At 45.8% G+C, this 21,403-nt stretch overlaps 1 protein-coding gene across 14 annotated transcripts in view; it reads right to left on the minus strand.

Moving 5' to 3' along the window:
• The window catches only part of CCDC57 (coiled-coil domain containing 57), a 25,881-nt gene continuing 4,478 nt past the window's right edge, over positions 1-21,403 (minus strand). For 2 of the 14 annotated variants that reach the window (XM_065034187.1, XM_065034188.1), the window contains exons 2-8: positions 17,706-17,871; positions 16,697-16,831; positions 14,110-14,350; positions 13,663-13,754; positions 13,192-13,420; positions 12,485-12,621; positions 8,522-9,781 (exon numbers count right to left, since the gene is read on the minus strand). In XM_065034187.1, the coding sequence (XP_064890259.1) occupies positions 8,732-9,781; positions 12,485-12,621; positions 13,192-13,420; positions 13,663-13,754; positions 14,110-14,350; positions 16,697-16,831; positions 17,706-17,810 (1,989 nt within the window). In that variant the 5' untranslated portion in view covers positions 17,811-17,871 and the 3' untranslated portion in view covers positions 8,522-8,731. The other 12 variants (XM_065034189.1, XM_065034190.1, XM_065034184.1 and 9 more) reach the window with 12 other exon arrangements.

The following is a 21,403-nucleotide window of genomic DNA, read 5'->3' on the forward strand; positions in this document are numbered from 1 at the left end:
TTGATTTGATAGCATGTCAATGAAATTTATTCCAGATCTAGCATCATAGCACCTTTGCATTAAAGCAAAACATTTTCATCAGGAAGTAGAAAAATAATTATTCAAATTTTCAAAATCATGACTAGCACATCGTCAGATGCCAAAGAGCAGCTGCTTGCAAAGCGTACCAGCAAAGCGATTCTCAAAAGAAAAGCGCTCATGGGTAAGTAGCTCTCTTCCTTCATTAATCCTGTCTAGGTTTCACATTTTTAGCAGCAACTGAGAAACAGGCGTCACTTGGGTGACACCAGCGACAGAGCCGCTGGGGCGGGGAGGGGCCGCCGAGGCCACCCTGGCCAGCCCCTCGGCTCCAGGAGGGGCAGCCGGGGCAGGTTCCCAGGCCCATGTCTAGTGGGGGTTCGATGTTTCCACAGACGGGGACTCCAGAACCTCTCTGGGCAACGTGTTCCAGTGCTTGACCCTCCCCACTGTAGAAAAGGTTTTTCTTGCGTTTTTCACGTGCATTTCCTTTACTTACAGTAAAGTTCATCACTCTAATATCCCAAGACAGTTCAGCATTACTGGAAATGTTACAAAGAGACACTGATTACTTGTTTCAATGTCTTGGTGTGTTCATAACTATATAGATATCCCTCATTACATCACAACTCATTCCAGTTTTCTTTTAGTTTCATCTGTTGTAAGACTTATTTCTTACAACACTTCTGTATGGTTTTAAGTGTTGCTAATGAATATGTTTTTCACTGCTTTGAACTCTATGCAATCTCCTGTTAAAGAAAAATATAATTACTGGTGTGGCAACAGAAGTTTAATATACTATTCCATGCTGTCTAAACAAGCAGAAAGAGCCACAGAAGATGAGAAACAATACAGATTCAGGTGTAGCCTTTTCAAAGCCCTTTCAAGCAGAAAAATAACTGCACAGGATTAACAGTTGCATTATTAAATATAAGAAAACAAGTAGGTTGAAGCATCCCTCTTATAAGCTTAAATCACATCTAAAGTTTCTCAACAAAATGTTTGCTAAAGACCTGCAAATGCTGCCTTAAAGGCACAAGGCTTTACATACGTATTGACTTTACTTTAGGGTTCACAGTATGAAACAGGGTATTGTTTATCTTTTCTGGCTGCAACCATTCCAACTCGACATACAAAAACCAAGCTGATATTTAGATCTGATTTATAGATTTCAAAGTTAGTTAATAGCAGGTGTGGACCTGGAACTTGCTGCCAACAAAGAAATCAGTCTTTAATATTATAGTTGCGGATTTTTGTGATGTTAGAAGGGATTTTTGGTTTTATGGGACGAGGACAAGACAAATTCCTGGACTTTAACTTCTGCTGAACGGCCAGCCTGGTTCCTCTGACTGTCAAAGCTGAACCTGTTACTTCAAGTTTAGCCTTGGCTTTGATATTTTGCTGAGATTCTTCAGATTGCTCAGTTGAACGTACAACTTCAAACTCCACTGGTCAAGAGAAAGAAAGAAAAATACTTTGTCACTATGTTTGTATTTAATTATGAGACTGGATAGCTGAAGACAACTGGTTTACTTTTTTTCTCTATATTACTGCCATAGCGGCACATTGTCCAAGTCTTACTTCGAGCAACGGAACCATTTCTGCACATAGGAGGCACAAAACCGTCCATTAAGGCTTTCTGTGCTGATGGTACAACACATCAGCTTCTCCCGCTCCGTCCTCACTTGTTCTGTACTGTTCCTTCTTCATTAGCACCAGACTGCTCAAGAAAGGGGCAAGGCAGACAGCCGGATGTCAGAGCAGCTGTCCCAAGTCAAGCGCTACCTACTTGTTCAACTTTTTTTAAACATCACATTTTGCTAGTTTACCCTTCTCTCCATTGTGAGAGAACATCCATGTCAATCAAGGCAATTCCAACGCACTGGCCAACACGATACAAAGTTAGACCTACCTGCTCCCGGACTGTGAAACACTGAGAAGTACCTGGTTGCAATAGCTTGATCTGTTTCAAGAAGCCGCCAGCAGCCATAAAAGCTGTAGCAAAATGTGTTTGGACATGTGTGATCCAAAGGGCTCAAAGACAAGGCCATGTGCTTGACAAAGCTGCACTGTTACCACTGTTATTATTGCTATTATTATTATTTTCAGACCTTCTCTCACAGAGGAAGGCATTTACTATGCAAATCTTAACTTCTGTTGTCTAAAATATCTGTGTGTACTAGAGAGGACTAACTCAAAAAATAACATCTTTGTCTGGGAAGTAGGGAGATTGGTCTTAATACTAATTGGAGTCCATTCTGTAGCCTCTCGGATCTGAAAACCACTATCTTCAGCTAACGGAACTTCAGTCTTATCACAGGTTTAATTAGGTAAGATAAGTGAAACTAGTCAGTCACAGTATTCATTATAAGCTATAGGTAATATTTACAAGTGCTTGGCTCCAGACTCTTAATCCTTATTTTTCAAGGCACCTCTGAGATTCTACCTATAGATTTTCTATGGAGAGCCAAAGCAGACAGCAGAAGTCATCCTAACACACCTGCAATAACACACACTACAGCATTCCAGCGTGACAGGCTTCAGTCCCAGGTACCATCGAATCACAGAGAAAGAATAAGAGCTGCACAAACTGACAAAGGTAATTTAGCAGGATAAAGTGAATTTTCGTAGTCAACAAAACATGGTAGAAAGTCCAAACAAAAGTCATGGAAGTAAATAAAAAATATTATTTAATTATGGAATTAAGTAATCTATTGAGGGTTTGTAGCTCTCTGCAAAGCGTGACACTGTGGCTAGTGTCAAAACATGACACTTTTCAAAACCACGTTGACGTTCAGGCTGAGCTCGAAGCAGCCGCTCCCCCGCGTGCACGGCGGCCGCACCGGGCCGGCGCGGGGCATTTGTTACCACGGGTGGCAAGAGCTCAGCGGACTGGTGCTGCTGATGGAAAACCACGGCGCTCAGCTTGCCACCTGGTGGTTACGACAAGCGCAGGCGATGTGAGAGAGGATGCTTGAGCCCATGGAAGACCTTTGAATGTATTTTCCTGCCTGGAAAAAGGACTTTAATCGTTATAGTGCATTACTCTAGACCTCGACCACATCTGGCAGATAATAAAGCAGAATTTCATGATGTCAACAGTTTAGAACAGTGCAGGCAGCAGTGTCTGAAGGGTCCTGGATACAGCTTCAAAGATAATTTTGCCTGAACAGGAGATGCAGCAGAATGAGACCACCTCTCATTTGTGGTCTAAATTACAGCAATGAGCAGATCCTTAAACAGCACACAGTCAACACTGCCCACAGGCAGTCTGGTTTTTTAAATACTCCCTCAGTTTTGAAGTGTCTTTTGCATTCAACCAAGGGGACGTCTTTCAGAAATAACATCGGAGGCCCTAATCTTGCAGATCCAAAGGCAAAGGAACCAAGCGCCAACGCACCACATGCACCCCTTCCTCTGCAGGCTTCCTGTCTCTTGGCATTGGTGCACACACTAACCAGTAAGGGCGTCTTAGTTAGGTGTCTGGAACAACAACATAGAATGTGGCTATAGTACATTTTGGACTGTCAAAAATCTGTGTTAACACAAAAATTTTAAACTGTGAAACTGCAAACCTGTAATGTTAGTTCTACAACATTGAAAAAGACAAAGAACCAATAGCCCAGAGTTAGAAATGCTATCTAAAGTGAAATATCCTAAAAGAACGCTGAATAAGGACCTTCACATGTTACTCGTTCTGCTCGGGACTGTTAAGGTGTCTGAAGGACCTTGAAGAAAACCAGCATGAATATGCACCCAGCAGTGTAATTTAAATGCAGGAGCTTGGTTTTCACAATGAAGAAGCACACCTACGTTAGAAGCCTGTAACTTACTTTCAGCAGCGACCTTGGCAATTGGAGCTCATAAGATCATAGTTAAGATCCTAAACTGCTTCTGAGAATTGATGTAAATGCCTGGTGTATTGAAACGCTTAACATCTTCCATTTGATGCGTGTTAACTACAGTTGGAAATCAACATTAACGGATTGTTTTTTCAGAACTAAAGAGGCGCAAGCAGACGTGTTGTATGAGTAAACTGAAATTTCCTCAGACGGAAAATTTCATTTAAGGAACTGGTCACTAGATATTTGCTTACGGCTAACAGTGTTTCTGAAGGAACACCAGCCCAAAGAAGGACTTATTCAAGAGAAGAACATTTAAGTGAAGAAAATGTAACTACAGGATTAGTTAATATTTGTGAAACACTTCAAAGACGAAGTTTTATGTAACACAGAAAAGAAATCATGAGCCTTTCTCTGATTGGAGCCGGAACGAAGCCAGAGCCAGAGCACTCCCTCCGCGGGTTAACGTTTAACCAGATTCTTCCTCCGGCCAGCTCCTCACCCACATGGATTGCTCCTAGAACTGTCAGTGATGTCAGAGCTGTTGAAATTCTGTCTAGTGTGGAAACACTTAAGATAACTTTTGATCCATAAAGTGTAGAATTTCAGACCACAGAGCTCTGCAAGTAACAGTAACAATGAGAATCATAGTAAAAGAAACTCCCCTAGGTCCAAGTAGTGCACCAGAAAAGTTACTTTGCTTCAAAGCAGCTCAATCTCACTCTTTGTTAGGCTACAATGTAAACTCAAACTAACACACCCAGGACACAGTTCTGAGAGCAGCGGGGCCACCCAGCGCAGCTGGAGCCCTCCCCGGCACGGAAAGTTGCGCGTTTCCCCAGCCCCGCGGCGCACAACCCCCGCCGGGACGTTCTGCGTGCAGACGCCGATCGCCCGGCGCCCCCGCGCCCCCCGGCCTCTGCGGACCCGCGGAGACACGGCTGATCAGGAGCTTTCCGCGTGGGAGCACGAGCCCCCTTCACAGCGTCGGCTTCACTCGGAAGGCGGCCTTACGCTCCGATTGTAACAGGTGATGTTTGCCCTTCTTTCCAGAAAAACTAGTAAGTGTGTCTCCAAGACAAGACGCATTTAACAGGGATCACAAACAAGAGTCTCCCACCTGCTCTCAGCCACTGGGATGGGGCATATAAAAAAATAAAGAAACACAGAAGCGTATTTCTGACTAGAACGGTTGACGTATGTATGCGGTCAGAACTAAGGATACCATTTGGATGGTTTCCTGGAGGAGAAAGCTAAGCAGTGTTTAAAGAAAGCTGAGAGTGTTTAAAAACCCTATTCTTGCACTGCAATATTTCAGGGCCTGCGTGTTTGGGGAAGAAGTTCCTCCGCTCAAGTGCTCTTAGGGTAAATCTGGATGCAGAGATTAAATTAAGGTTGTTCTCAGGAAAATATCATCCCTTATTGATGTTTCACTTGTTTCATGTCAGCAGTATCATAGTCCCCTTCTGCTGTTCTCTAGATCCACCCCAAAAATACAGAAAGTTTTGCAACGGTGGCTGGAAATTTCTAGACATTAAGAAACTGATGTCCTTGTAAGGCTGCCAGTGGCGTTGCATCATGCACACGGCAGCCTGAAACTGCGTGGCACTATCAGTAATGTTTCAAAGACATCCTTTTGCTTATCCTGTCAATATAGGCCTGACCTGAAATGCTCTTCCTATTTCAGTCCCAGCCCCACAGAAAAGCACATGAATCACGAATGTCAGCACTCTGTCCACTCCAGTCCCACAGGTCTGCCAACGCACATTACTTTGTCCCTGTAACATACTGCTGTTGTGAATAAACACACAATCAATTCTTCATTTTGATAGTCCCTTAAATCTATTTTTTTTCCTCTTGTGTGCCGCTGCTGGTGGTTCATCGCATCTATACACTGGCTTAAAAACAGATGTAATGCAAGCTGGAAAGGACGTCTGGGTGAAATATCACAGTGCTTGTCACTCCCTGCTCAGAATCAGAATGTGTCTTGAGAGACCTTGTGTCCATTGCCTCTTCTCACTGTGCACCTTGAAGAGTCTGTCTGCCTCCTCCAAACCCCTCGCTGGGTAGTTAAAAAGCAGCAATCAAAGTGCCCACTGACTCTCTATTTTCCGCCCTGAGCAGCCTGGCCCTCCAAACCCCTCCCCGCGTGACAGCGCTGCGGCACGCGGCCACCCCCGGGGCTCCCCAGCTCCTCGCGCCTCCACACCGGGGCACAGCGCTCCAGACGTGGCCCCACAGGTACCAAAGAGAGGGGAACAAGTAACTTCCACTAACCCCCAGGTTGCGTTCCTGCTCCTGCAGTATGGTCTGTGGCTAACAGCACATTACCTATGTAACGGGTACAGGTCACTATTAATATAAAGTTAGTTTGAAAAGGCTAACTGGCTGCCATATTACACCATAGCTGACATCAGATCCCAGGAATAATGATGACGATGATAATAATAATAATATCAAAACTAAAAAAACTCAAACAACCCACACAAGCCCCACAGCATTGTAAGAAATAATTTACTGAATGCTACACCTATTATTAAAAAAACAAAAATCACCTTTACTTAGAACATTCCAGAGAAATGTTTGTCTGTCTATTTATAAAGACCTTTAATAAAGAAGAATCTACAATCCTTCTGCAAAATACACTCCACTATTAGTCACCCTGAAATTTTTTCCAGTATTACAATTTCAGGCCATTGCCCCTTGTCCCACCTGCAGCAGGTGCTAGAACCGTTTTCCAAAGTTCTGACAAAGAAGAATTACTTCACGAACCGGCCAGCAGTTCGGGAGACACGACAGCGCACTGCAACGCACTGCTCGACAGAACGGCTGCCATTAGAGAGTTCCTTCACAATTTGCCTGTGAGGAGGCAACACTTCACTGCGCTCCTGCTACAACTTCCAATAACATGTGGTACTTTTTGTACAAGTATAAGACTGATTAATGTTCAATCTATGACCCAGGTTTTACCTTGTCCTTTCATCCTAAACCTGATACTGTCTGATATGTAAGGTCAGGATGCTGTCTCTTTCAGAGCAGAATTTGTATCTGCTTTTACTTTTTTACGTTCTGACTTGTTGTACTGGACTATAAAATTATAGTGAATAACAATACCTAGTTCACTGTGCGACCGCAGCATATACCACTTTATGCCCATGATCTCACTTTTGGCCTTTAGGTCTTAGCACACTAAAACAGTATTGTAGCTATTAACCTGCCACAAAAATAATGATTAAGCAAGGATTTGCCAAATTACCATTTGATCTAACAGCCAGTTGGCAGCATGAAGTGTGCAATGCTCAGACAGACACGGTAATATCTGCCCAAGATAAGATTTAGACTATGTCAAAACTGAAACGTATTTGCATTTTCCAGGAGTATTTAATACAATGAGAGAAGTATTTGCAACCACAATATCAAAAACAGGGAGCTATAAAGGCATTTCTCTTAATTCTTACTTCTGCTCGGCAACAGCGACATTCCCTCCAAAGAACTCACTCGACCTTCACATTCTGATTACAGGACTGTAACAACAGTCGCCATCGTAAAAAGTCAAGTGGAAGGGCACAGAATCCACTACTGTATTTCTGTCTTTCTAGAAGAGTCCAATACCGTGAGTGCTTTACGAAGAATGCTTACCTTGGGCAGTGTTCTGAGGACTGAAAACAGGAAGGCTTGATCCGGTCTCTAAAGTTTGCCAAGTGCCTTGGCAGAAGTTCTGTGCTCCAGGTGAAGAACGCTGGGCCTGCTGGGCTGGACTAGGACTTTGCCTGAGTGGTTGACTTGGAATGATCTTTGAGGATGTATCTGCCCTTTGTTGCTCTGGCCAGTGGTTTTCAATAGAGAAATCTAGCTGAACCTGTTCAAATTCAAACACAATCTTATATAGGTACATGCTTTTCTCATCAAAGACACCTGAAAATGGGTTAAATCCCTTTGTGGCATCTTGGTCTTGGAAAGACAGAGGGTTTCAGCAGGAAGCAAGACAGAAGAAAATTATTATTTTTAATTTTGAACGGTTATACAAGAATTTTAATTATAACATCATTACAGCGATTGCAAAACCCTAGTATTAAGTCTTAACAAACACTATTTTGTACAATAATGCATAACTTAAAACACGCATCTTTTTTAGGTTTTCCAGGAGATGACTGTCGAGCAACTGCAACTGAAAAACTCAACTGAAAGCCAGCGCCACGGCTGGTGAAACCGGCTGAAGCTCAGCGGATGGTAACTCCGCTGCTGTGCCACAGCTGCTTGGAGCTGGTTCTTCCCTGAAGCCAGGGCAGGCAACCAGAGAAGGGATCCTCGAGGAATAAAGTCGCTTTGCATACTGAAGCTCCTAATATGAAATATTACATTGACACAAATAACTAATGGCCTCTAAGAAATAACACATTTATAGCTCAGTTTGCTGTTACACTGCTAGATTTCAAATAATCAGTTATAAATAATATTAAACAAAATTATGTTCCCTTCAGATCAACAGGGCCGAAGCACCCTCCTAACAAACCTCTTAATAAATCTGTTCAAAATCGGCATTTCTTGCTGTTACTATCACCCTACTTGTTACTCAGGTTTATATTGTCAGGGTCATTCTTCACTTTTGTCTTTTCTCAGGATTAAATTACAGACGAAAAACTCCCAGAGAAGTCCTAAAAACAAATAAAATAAAGCAGCTGTAGAAAAGAAATTTGTCAGCAACTTGAAAAACCAAATTACCCCCCAAACTTCCACCAACTTTAAACATGCAGCAATTAAAGTGAGATTTGATGAAAAGCAAACTACTTCAGACTTGTCAAAGGAGATGAAAACAAACACCAAAGTATTTTGCTATATATTTAAGACTAAAGAAACAAAACATGAGGCAGTCATATAAAGTAACTGACACTGAAACTCCTGTAGGTATGACAGTGATAAATTCTCTGTGTTTTTGGTAAGAATGACGACCTTGAACACGGGAGGACATGTAGCCTGGCTAGTAAGAGTGATTCCCCAGAAGAAAAGCCCCTGGGCCAGAGCAGCAGCGCTGGAACTCGGGCTGGCGCTCGGGCCCAGGGCAGCGGCGGCAGCAGCGCTGGAACTCGGGCTGGCGCTCGGGCCCAGGGCAGCGGCGGCAGCAGCGCTGGAACTCGGGCTGGCGCTCGGGCCCAGGGCAGCGGCGGCAGCAGCGCTGGAACTCGGGCTGGCGCTCGGGCCCAGGGCAGCAGCGGCAGCAGCGCTGGAACTCGGGCTGGCGCTCGGGCCCAGGGCAGCAGCGCTGGAACTCGGGCTGGCGCTCGGGCCCAGGGCAGCGGCAGCAGCAGCGCTGGAACTCGGGCTGGCGCTCGGGCCCAGGGCAGCGGCAGCAGCAGTGCTGGAACTCGGGCTGGCGCTTGGGCCCAGGGCAGCGGCGGCAGCAGCGCTGGAACTCGGGCTGGCGCTCGGGCCCAGGGCAGCGGCAGCAGCAGCGCTGGAACTCGGGCTGGCGCTCGGGCCCAGGGCAGCGGCGGCAGCAGCGCTGGAACTCGGGCTGGCGCTCGGGCCCAGGGCAGCGGCGGCAGCAGCGCTGGAACTCGGGCTGGCGCTCGGGCCCAGGGCAGCGGCGGCAGCAGCGCTGGAACTCGGGCTGGCGCTTGGGCCCAGGGCAGCGGCGGCAGCAGCGCTGGAACTCGGGCTGGCGCTTGGGCCCAGGGCAGCGGCGGCAGCAGCGCTGGAACTCGGGCTGGCGCTTGGGCCCAGGGCAGCGGCGGCAGCAGCGCTGGAACTCGGGCTGGCGCTCGGGCCCAGGGCAGCGGCGGCAGCCCCAGCGGGGCCTTCTCAGGAAAGAGCCGCCTGCGAGGAGACAACCAGAATCGAACAGCTGGATCTCGGAACGGCCGCCCTTCTCTGGGCCTGAACAAACTCTGGCAGTAATGGAGACGATCCCGAAGGTCGCAGAGCTACAAAGACACACCGTGACAGCCACTTCAACCACGACCTCCAAGCAGCCCATGAGCTGAAGAGGCTGGACTACTCCTGGAGTTCAGCACTTCATCTGGAAAACCACAGTCAAATGCTGCCTCTCCAAGAGCCATTTAAAAATCTATTTATTCTTACAAAAGCAAGAACAATCTTTAATGATTCTAAAAAGAACACGGGGGACATAACCTGCCAGAAAAATAGAAAACACAGTACCTAGCTCATTAAAAATCGTGCAAGGGAAGACTAGGATGGATGGCAAATGAATATTTATTGGTCTCAGTTTAAAAGTTAGCTCAGTTCTAAGATGAGTTGTGGAAGAAATAAAAAGTAAAGAGGTGGAGGAAGAAAAAAAAGTAAGAAACACGCTTTTGAATTGTGGCAATTTTGCCCAGATTGGGAAATCATTTCTACGTACATTTAGCATAAGCATTTAGCTAATCCTTTTCAGAACTTGATCCGAGCAGCGCACAGATGAAACAAGCAGGCTACGAAAGGTCTCCTCAATCCCTCTGCTGGTCCCTAATCTTCTTTGTAAAAATCATTCCCAGTGTTAAAGAGCTTAAGAAACAGCTCATTGAACTGGAAGTTCAAGTGGACAAAGGATGCCAAGCTTGTGACTTTAAGTTAATAAGATGCTCACAAGCATCCTGAATAAATGATATATCCACAAACACACGGAGGCATTCCACAGTAAATTCACCTGTGGGCAGACCGCTTTCCAGGCCTCCCGAAGCCTTCAGCGGCTGCCTCCTCCTCACGGGGAGGAACAAGCGGCCATGGGCAGCAAGTGATGTACAGGACACTCCACTTCAGTATAAGGGGGGGAAAGAAAGCCCAAACCCCAAACTTCTTTACTGGTAGAGTGATCGAACGCTGGAACAAGTTGCCCAGAAAGGCTCTCCAAGGAAGTATTTCCCCAAATGAAACTGGCTAATAATTCTACTGGAATTTCATATCTCAGAGCAACAACCTCACCCTTTCTGAAAGAACATGGTTTACTGCCCTCAAAACTACAATGACAATCAGCTGCTCTGACTCAATCCTCACAGGAACAAATCTGCTGATGAATAAAGTCCATAGTGAAGTCCCGACTACTGAAGTCACTGGGAGGTCTGCCACTAACTACTAGGGGAGCCGGGATTTATCCATCTGTCTCTCTGGTGAAAGCTGCAACTTAACTATCAAAAGCTGTGTCTCAATTACAAAAGGCCAGAGGCAGATTAATCGTATATCCTGCTTTCATATATGGAAAACGTGCTATTACAATAATTTGGACAAGGGTGCTTTAAAATCCCACCACTGTGGGTATTTGGAAATATGCTCACTGATTAATCATTTTCAAGTTTATCTTAGAACATACAGCAAATCCTTCAAATGGTCTATCTTTTTCAAAACTAAGCTCTATTGAACTCATGCTTACAATTCAGGATTGCATCTATGCTGTATTAACACAATTGTTTCTGATTTTTTTTGGATTAAAATCCTGTCTAAAAAAGTTAATTTTGAAGTCCCAAATCTAAAATTTTAAGTCAGTGGGGCAATGTCCAGCCAGCAGGCAGTCACTAGCGGTGCGCCCCAGGGTTTAACGTTAGGGTTCGTTCTCTTCAATGTTTTTATCAATGACCTGGATACAGCAGCTGAGGGCACACTAAGTCTGCCAATGACACTAGATTAGGAGGACTTGCTGATTCCCTTGAGGGTAGGCAGACCTTGTAGAGAGACCTCAATAGACGGGAGCACTTGGCAATCACCAACTGTGCGCAATTTCACAAGAGCAGATGCTGGATTCTGCACCTGGGACAGTGTAATCCTGGTTGTCCATATAGACTGGGACACGAGAGGCTGGAGTGCAGCCCTGCAGAAAGGAATCTGTGGGTTCTGGCTCAAAGTGAGCTCAGGGTGAGCCAATAACGTGTCCTGGCTGCCAAAAGGGCCAACCATAACCTGGCCTGCATTGGGCACAGGACAGCTAACCAGGCGAAAGCACTGACTGTCCCACCGTACTCAGCACTGGTGTGGCCCCACCTCGAATGCTGTGTGCAGTTTTGGGCTCCACAATATAAGGATATATAAATATTTGAATGTATTCAAAGAAGGGCAACAAAGATGGCAAAAGGACTAGAGGGCAAGACTTACGAGGAGCAGCTGAGGACACTTGGCTTGTTCAGCTTAGAAAAGAGGAGACTGAGGAATGACCTCGTTGCTGTCTACAGCTTCCTCCAGAGGGGAGCGGAGGTGGAGGTCCTAGTCTCTTCTTTCTGGTGTCCAATGACAGGATGTGAGGCAACGGCTTAAAGCTGCATCAGGGGAAATTCGGACTGGATAGCAGGAAGAAGTTCCCCCTGAGATGGTGGCCAAGCCCTGAAACAAGCTCCCCAGGGAGTGGTCATGGCCTCAAGCCTGTCAGTGCTCAAGAAGCGTTTGGACAAGGCTCTTAGATACATAGTTTGATTTCTAGGTTGCCCTAGCTGGAATCAGGGCTCGAAGATCCTCATGAGTCCCTTCCAGCTCAGGATATTCCATTTTTCTGTTAAATCTTCCAAGATACCAAAGAAAGATTTGAGCTAACATCAGTAAAATACATTTAAATGCAGAATTTTAAGGAAAGTTACATTAATGGAATTAGAACTGGCTTACGTGCTCATTATCACGAGATTTCAGACAGCATATCATTATATTACCTGTGTTGTAAGCCTGTGCTGTAGGTGCTTTAAAGCTGACAGCTGACACTGTGTTCTTTTGACAAGCTCTCTCGGAAGCAGACTGCCAGCGGCCGCGCAAACCGTGCCGTGCCCAGAGCCAGCAGGGTGCCCCAGTCCTGGAAAGGAGAGAAAATACTGAGGAAGGTATTCGCTGGTGTCACTTTGTCATCAATACTACATTTCCAGCAAGCGTTTATAGTAGATATAAACTAACTACGGAACACAGGCCTTCTCATTGCAGATGGATTCCATGCTGTGCAGAAACAGGCCTTGTGTTTTTTCCTTTGCTTCACTGCCAGAGCAACTGTTGCATGGAACTTAAATGTCCACAGTGAAACCTTCTTATGTTATATATACTCTCAATTCAAGTTTGGTCTATAGTAAGCTTATTCTGCTTTCTCTTCCACTTTCATAAATCATTAGTTTATTCCAAGAGACAAACTACCTCTTCTTCTGCACTTGCAAGAAGTCCTAGTTCAAATTCCAGTTCTCACACTGACATCTAAGCACCAGGGAACCCTTCAGCCAAGATATTAATCAACAAAAAGCTACTGCCTACAGTTTCTCACTGTTCTATGTTAGCACCTCCTATCACAGGATAATCTTGCAACAATTACTACTGCAGTCTCTCTCCCAGATTTTATTCAGAACATGTAAGCTAGCGCTCTTCTGTAGAAAAAGTTTACCTTCCTTTAATACCACTGCAAGTTCTGCCCTGAGCCTGTTTCCCATTTCAATCAGCTGCTGCTTCTCTTGGCTCAGAATTGAGATTTTTCTTGCTGCTTCCTTCAGTGTGTTTTGCATTCCTTGTAGAGTACAGCTGACACCACACTGAAGACCAACACCAGGATCCGCATCAGGTAATTGTTGGTTGAGATTTGCCATATTTTCTTCAAGAACTTTGGGGTTTGGCCCCTGAAAAAAAAACAGATAGTGCTTATAATTAGTTTTTTGAAAACATTGTATGTGGGTTTAGAGATTTGCACAAACACACATTAGAACCCAGTTGAAGAAAAAGTGTAAGGCTGAAGTCTACAGCCCACATGAGGAGTATACTGTTTCATTTTTTAACATTTATTCAAACAAAAAATAATACGCCATGTATTTAACTACACACATGCATACAGACACTTCAGGTAGTTTAAACCTCTCCATACCTTTTCTATGTCTGGTCTTACTACACAATCCAAGTTAGTTGAGCTGACTTTGATACTGGTTCCAGTTGAAATTTCATTTGTGCACAACGAACCTAAAAGAGGAGTATAATATGAATGTGTATGTATTTTTAATTTATTTTATCTTTACTTATTTAAAGTCAACAAAGGCTTTGCTTTAATTGGTTATTCATGTCTCATTATTAACAAAGTTATAATATGCTTATATTAAAAATGCCTGCACACTTAATTGGCTCATGATATCAAACTACTGTACAAACTGACAGTTTAAAACTAATTCTGCAAACTGGTAACACACAGATCCAGTCTCTTTGCAAAATTAATTTGTAATACAGAAATCATCAGACTCTCAGACTCGTGTGCGTGTGCATTGTGGAACCCTGAGAACCCCGCAGCCAGGACGGTTAAGCACCCGTGGGTCAGACAGACCTCGTGGGTCAGGACTGCGCCCGCTGCGCGCCCCCGCGCGGTTTGGGGCCGTGTCCGGAGCTGCCACCTGGCCCCCGGGCGGGCGGGCTGCTGCCCCAGGAGGAGCCGGCGCCTGCTCGTCCAGACGCTCCATTTCTCTCCTCATCTGTGCGACAGCCGCCCGAAGGCTGGCATTCTGCTCCCGCAGCTCTCTGACTTCCAGGGTTGGGATATCTCTGTCCAGAAATCTTTTATAATCACACTGAAATAAAGAAAAGTACAGCACAACAACAACCCTTAGTTAATGACCAACATGTATTCTTCTCCACAACACTACACACACAGATCCTAACACTTTCAAGTATTAAAAATTCCTGCAATTGTGGAATATACACCTTCACAGTCACCAAATGAATCCTGATTTGCAGACTGTCCACACCAGACGTTTTTGAAAATGAAATGACCAACTAATCTGTTTGGAAGATTTGTATCAAATGCTGCTAATTTGTTTCTGAGCTCAAAAAAATGTTTCTTTGTATTCAACCCTAACCTGAAATTGTTGCACAGCAGCAGTTCTGCCTCTTGAGAAGGCAATTCACACAGGACCCGTGTAAGCAAAATACTTCAGTATGGACATTTATGCCGTGCGCAGCCTCAAACGCGACTTCTTTTCTGTCTTTTCCATCATTTCCCACTTCCCGCACCCCCTTGTTTCCCCACTCCTAAGTCTGTTCTGTGAATGGGACCTGGAACGCTAACGGCCTCCAAATCACATTCACCCGTTGTAAAGACAAGAGCTGCGCTCCAGCCTGGCTCCTGCGGCTCTTTCCCAACAGCAGAGGGCGTGCAGGAGATGAGGACAACCCCTGTTCTGCCCTTACAGTCTCTCTGAGGACGTTACGGCGAGGACAGGGAAAGGGGAGGCTGAAAAGGCACGCAGGGAAAGGCACCAGCAGGCGCCAACACATCACCCAGGTGCGCTCTGAATTTTGGGGCCCAGAGCTTCATCTCAACCTGCAACACACACACGGACCATCACAGTTTGAACCAGAAGCACAACTGTTCCAGATTTTTGCTAGTGGAAAACACGGAAGACCATATAATAATCCAGAATTACTGCAAGCAATCTTTTCCTATCTGCGCCCTTGTATTATTAGCAGCTAGGCAGACATGACCCAAGTCTTATTCAAAACCAGTTACAAGCAAGATTTTCCAGGCTAGTGCGTTTCACGTCTCTGCTGCTTAATTAAAAGCCAAGAATGACTGCTGCAATGTTTCTAGCATCCTCATTGGGTCTCAAAGCAATCTGAAGCAAGGACCTGTATGCTGAAGATACTCTGCTAGGGTGTATTTAAACTTTAATCTTTCTCAGCTCAGCCGTCTGAGCCAGAGGCCAACCAGCACGCCGTTTCTTCTTTAAGAAGACTAATTTAAAAAAGTGTTATCAAGTTTAAACTTCTAATCACTTTCCCCATTTACCATTCATTGTGTACAGAAAAATTAAAAGTTCTAGTTCTGAATAATAGGGTTTCTTTGTTGTTGTTTCTTTGTTTTTTAAACAATGCCCCTTCACATAAATTGGAGGCAAAACCGTTTTTTTCTGGGATGGGCACTGCTTACCCTGCAGGCCAGAAGCGCAAAACAGAGACTGAGGGTATTAACAACAGAAACAAAAGCGTGACAGTGCAAACAAAGTCTTGCCAACGACAGTAATGTTCAGTTACAGTGGAAGACAGTGCATGTGAACAGGGTAAGAACCCCTCCACAAGCCTGATTCTCTCGGTATTTGAATGACCAATCTGCAAATCAGTCCAGTTCGAAATGGAATTGGAAAAACAACTTGCTCCAGCGCAAGTTTTTGCCAGCAGCCTGCTTTTGTCTAATTTATTACCAAAATTGTTTTCAGGAAGTATCTTTGTGAATACAACGCTGTCTGCACTCAGAACGCCGCCAGGGCTGCTCAGGCCGCCCCTTCTCCCCAGCAGGCTCCGGGACGCCGGGTGCTGAGCGCCCGCCCCGCAGGGCGCACTGCAGCGCGCTCCTCACTTCCACTCTCCGGCAAATGACCGTTTTCTGGTCATAGCGCACCACCCTTCAGCACGGCCTCCAACCAGCATTCCCTTGGAAATTTTGAATGGCTTTTTGAAAAATATATGTATTTTAATTAGTACCAATGAAAGAAAAAACAGTTTGTGATACTAAGAGAAAAGACATTACTCTAAACAGCTGGCAAATTAGTATTTTGAAGCATTGCCTTAAAATTTTAACTTTAAAATCTATCCTGAATTGCAACTAACACAGAGGCTCAGGAACATTCCAGAAGTTATGCACTCCCATTCTGGTGTGCCGTGATGGTACAGTACATTGTCCTGTTTGGGAGCAACCACCTACATCCAGCTCGCTCCTTTTGCCAGTGAGTAATGGATCCAAACCATAATGCAGCCTGCGACACCTAATCTATGTGTATTCCAGGCTAAATACGTTTATATTTTGAATTAAACATATGAAAGAAATGAGCTGCTTAAAACAAGTCAAGTGGAAACAAGACCCGTGAAGTTGTCATCTCTGAATGAATCCATCCAAGTTGAGACATTAAGAACTGTCTAACCTGTTTCTCCCCTTCAGGTAAAATACAGTGATTAAACGATGCCTGGGTCGCCAGTTCTCTCTCAACAGGCAAGGCAGAAAGAAGAGTCTTCAGTTCACGCAGCCTGCAGTCCGATCTCTGTCGGTCGGCCTCCCCCTGCGAGGGAGCGGGAGCAAAGCAGAGCACGTCGGTGTCGCCGGGACGAAGGGCGGAGAGATCAAAAAAGAGAAAACAGGAAACCAAAGAAAAAGACATGGCAAAGCCCAGGACAGAGAGCTGAGGCGCAGCCCCGCTGGCCCTGTCAAACCCCGCCTCCACAGGAAAATAAGCTGGCTTTATTGTCTCATCTTTTCTTTGTGAAATGGACAATGCCGAACCACCTCTCAGGTGTGTTCCTATGCTACACCTACCGATGCCTGTGAATCATTTTGGGAAGACAATGCTAAAATAAAACACCAGAGTAAATGCCTGCACCCTAAACTTCATAAACAAGAGTCTCCTCTGTACCCATGAGCTTACTAAACAGCTGGTCACTGAGAACTGTTGTTAGCCCATTGTGTAATAGTCTCTAAACAATAAACAATAATTTTTCAGCAGAAGCTTGTACAATTCACAGAAACTTTTTTTTTTTCCATACAAAAATACTCTGAGTTTTCCAGGCCCAACACTGTTCCCCTGGTAGAACCCAAGCAATCCTGTGATCTGACGCTCTCTTTGGCCTGGGGCTGCTCCAAGAGGGACACGTTCTTCTTCTGTTGCAATGGCAAGAGAAAAGCAGTGGCACCTCTCGAGCTGACTTGATTTCATTACAAGGAAGAAAAGGCCACTGTTAGAGATTATCCACAAAAATGTATCTGGTCTTTGGTCAAGTATAATTGATGAACTGCTGTGCACAACACAGAATTACTGTTTTACAGACTTCTGAAAGAAGGCTGAAGTCACACCTCCCCTGAGAAACATAATACGGAAAAACTCCCCAGCTCTCTGTGCAACAGACGGTTCCTGAACCGGGTTAATTTGAAATTCTCACCTGCTCTCCTGCTGAAGACGGGCTTCGTGCTCTGTTCTCTGATTTCCCATACCAGTTACTTTCAGCATTCTCACAGAGCTGCTGCCAGTCCAGTTCTGCTGGCATTTTATTATTCTCTTCCAGAACCTGTTCTCGCTCAGCTGCCAGAGACAGTTGTTGTTTATACCTATGGTACACAGAGCAAAGCTGTTGATTTCAGCAGGATAAACGCTGGGGACATTTTATTTTAACCTCAGCCTTGCTTGCTGCCCTCATCTTGAATGTTTGAAATTTCTCTCATCACAGCTTCCGAAACAAGGTTAATCAAGCCACTCACTTTCTAATAAGAGCATCTTTCTCCCTTAAACAAGCACTGTGACTCCGTTCTCTTCTGTACAGCTCAATTTCCAGACTTGTGTGTCTCATCTGCAGTTCCCTAATCTGCTGCTTCAACTTTTTGAACTGTTTGGCTCGGGCTTCTTTGGCTGAAGCCGGCATCGCGTCCCCCGCCTGGCCCGCACGAGCGAGTTCTCCGTGCCTGGAACAGAGGCAACTAAGTGAGGCTTCAAACAACAGAAGCACATTGTTTTTTAGTATCTTTGATTTAGTACTTTTATTATCAATTTGGTTTGAGCAAATTCAAAGAATCATTGTCAGATCAGTGGAAAGAGAAATCACTATCTGCTTGTCAGTGGAACAGGTTGCGGTGAGATCTTTTTTGCAGTTGTTTTTTCAAACTAAGAATGCCACTATTTATAGTTGGATTCAGGACCAGAATCCTCCTGATACCACTGCAGTGAGTTTCACCTCAGTTTATCACGGAACTTAGAAGTGCAATTTAATAGGGGAGAAGGGAGCACTTTGCCTTTGATAGCAGCAGTATTTATAATTGCAAGCAAGTTTCAGTAAGGACTATAATGGAAATAACACTGTAATTTTAAACATAAATTGCACCAAACACCTGGATGTCTTACAGTCAAAAGAATAACAAACCTATATTTGAAGACATTAAAAGGTGACTTAGGAAACAGCGTATATATAAGTAAGAGACATCTTACAACAAGCGCAGCTCACCTGTACAACCTAAAAAGCAAAGATACCCGTTATAATCCAACCACTTACTTCAGGCATATCGAGAGAGGCGATTCATCGGTGCTCCTGTTTCCCCACACAGGGGCCTAATGGGACTCATATCAACCTCTTTGCAAAAGGAAAATTATGGCTTTGCTGTAAATCACACCCCATTGAATGTGTTTGGCATTTCGGATGCAGTGGAGATTTTGCAGCTGTTACTACTAGAATGCTACTTCACCAAGAGGTTGGATGCCAGGCTCAACCTAGCCACTTCGACCAAGCAAGAACAACTTGATGCTGAAGAACATTCCAGAGTAATACTTGAGAACCTTCAGACTTCCACACAGCCCCTATTTGTCAAAGAAGTATAAAGCTTTAAGAATTCATTCAAATCATAAAGAAGCTATACTCGCTTCTCCCTTCCTTAAAATATATCCTTATTGTACCAAAAATAATATGTGCAGAACACACCAGCAGAGCTAATAAACCAGGACTGCTCCTCTTCCTTTAAACTACAGAAAAGAGAAGGAGAAAGAAAATGCCACCCAACCAGTATTAGTTAAATATCTCCAGCCACAGCTGTTTTCCTTTATGAAGCAGTAACAGACAGAAATGAGACCACCTGGCTATTAGCACAGCGGTTTCACTGCATGCTGCAAGTCCTAACGAGACAAACAATCGACACAGGCACAGCTCCATTAAGTAGTTGTGCTGTAGCATTGTTGCAAAAAACCCCCCATCAAACACCAACATTTTTTTAAAAAATGAAATAATGTCAACAAAGTTCCAAGAAAAAGTTATGACAATTGGTGATAAAAGTTAGCATCACTTATGCACTCTCTCCTTCTTTACTACCAGTACCTGGTTTGCTATCTACCTTAGAAGTAAGGTTAGACGCATAAACCAGCAAATACATCGCACTTCATATGATCTTCTCAGAATAGATAAACTATAACAGAAACTGAGGGACAGGCTAAGGACTAATACCATCCAAGAAAAACCTGGGATGTCAGGTGCTGAGCAGGGACGCATCTCTACCAGAGCCCAGGGTGGGCTGTGCTGGGGGAACAGGACAGACGGGTGTCTGGCTTTGCCACACTGCAGGACAGACAGACGAACAGCGGGCAGAAGGGACTGCGTAAGTAAAAGACAAGGTATGGTGGGCAGAAACAACTGCCCCAGGGACTGTGAAATGAGTGCATATTCTAGCGTGACCAGGAACGTCGACAGAGGGCAGCGCACCATGAGGAGCGCTGACACTGCATCCCCCGAGCAAACACAGGAAGGGACAAGCCATAGGGATGGAGGAGGGCAATGGCGCTGGCAAGCCAGGGATCGGGTCCTCCACAGAACTAGAGCTTTGTACACTTTGAGTGCAGAGAGGGAGAGGAAGACATAATGGAACGGGGGCAAAGGAAAACAGTGCCTGGAGAACCGACTGCAGGGAGAGGCAGGTTCCAGGAGGACGTGAAGGCCCGGGGGGGCCCAGAGGCCGAAGAGCGGGTCGCACGGAGGCCGGCAACGTTCGGGTCCCTCGGAGAGAGGCAGGAGGGGGAGCACACGGTAGCACAAAACAAGGCTTGGGTCTCGGGGGCAGCGCACAGAGCATTTAGTAGCACAACGGCGCAGAAAGACAGCGGGTCCCCAGAGAGAGAAAAGGACATAAGGCGCACGGGTGCCGCGCCGGAAGCTCCGAAGGACGAGCTGCGGCACAACGGCGGCCGTGCGGCCGCCGTGCCCCCCGATGGCGGCCGCGGAGCAGCCCACCCGCGGAGCGGCCCCGCTCTCGCGGCACCAACCTGCGCGTCCTTCCGCTCCGGGGCGCACCGCGCCTCGCGGGCCGAGGCGGCCCCGTCTCCGTGGCAACCGCGGCCCGGCCCGGCCCGGCCCGCCCCCAGCGCCAGGCGGGCCCCGTGGCGAGCGCCGGTGCCGCCCGACTAGCCCCCGCCGGCCCCGGCCCCGCGGCTCCGGGTTCCGAGCCGCCTCCGGCCGCAGCCCCAGCGCTGCCGGGGTCGCCGGTTCCCATCACCGCCTCCCTTGCTCAGCGAACCGCGCGTCTCGGTTCCTCTCACTGCATTCACTTCCGTGCACCAGCTGTCATGTCCTCGCATTTTCCCCATTTCATCCTCTCCACTGGCCCGGAGCAGCCCCTCCTCCACGTTGTGTGAGATGCGCACACTCCTTCACAGCCCTGGCCTCTTTTAATGACACACTCTGCTCCCAAAACACAGCTAACACTGGTTGAATACTCTCAAATCTCATTCTCTTGTTTACTTGTCTCCCTATACATTCTGTTTATCAGACTGTTTAGTATAAAACCATTTCTTCCTAGTGCAGATCAGGATGCAGAGTCTTGGCTCATTTCAAGTGCAGCTCTTGGGATTGGGAGCAAACGGAACGAACTTCCCATTGTCTCCTAACTCACACTGCACCGTGTGAAAACCTTTAAAAGCTTGTAGAGCAAGCGCAGACCAACTGAAACACAAGGTCACGCAGCACAGATACGTAAGTTCTGCTGCCAAGGCATTTAATTATTTAAAAAAGGTATCTCTAAGCTGTCTACATGCAACCGAGGATGATGTAACACGCGGACTGGATGTAAAGCTGGGTTTTCCCTTAGTCACTCCAGATGACTCACTTGTCTG

The sequence above is a fragment of the Columba livia genome, chromosome 18, assembly GCF_036013475.1.
Source record: "Columba livia isolate bColLiv1 breed racing homer chromosome 18, bColLiv1.pat.W.v2, whole genome shotgun sequence".
In the NCBI taxonomy this organism is placed as follows: domain Eukaryota; kingdom Metazoa; phylum Chordata; class Aves; order Columbiformes; family Columbidae; genus Columba; species Columba livia.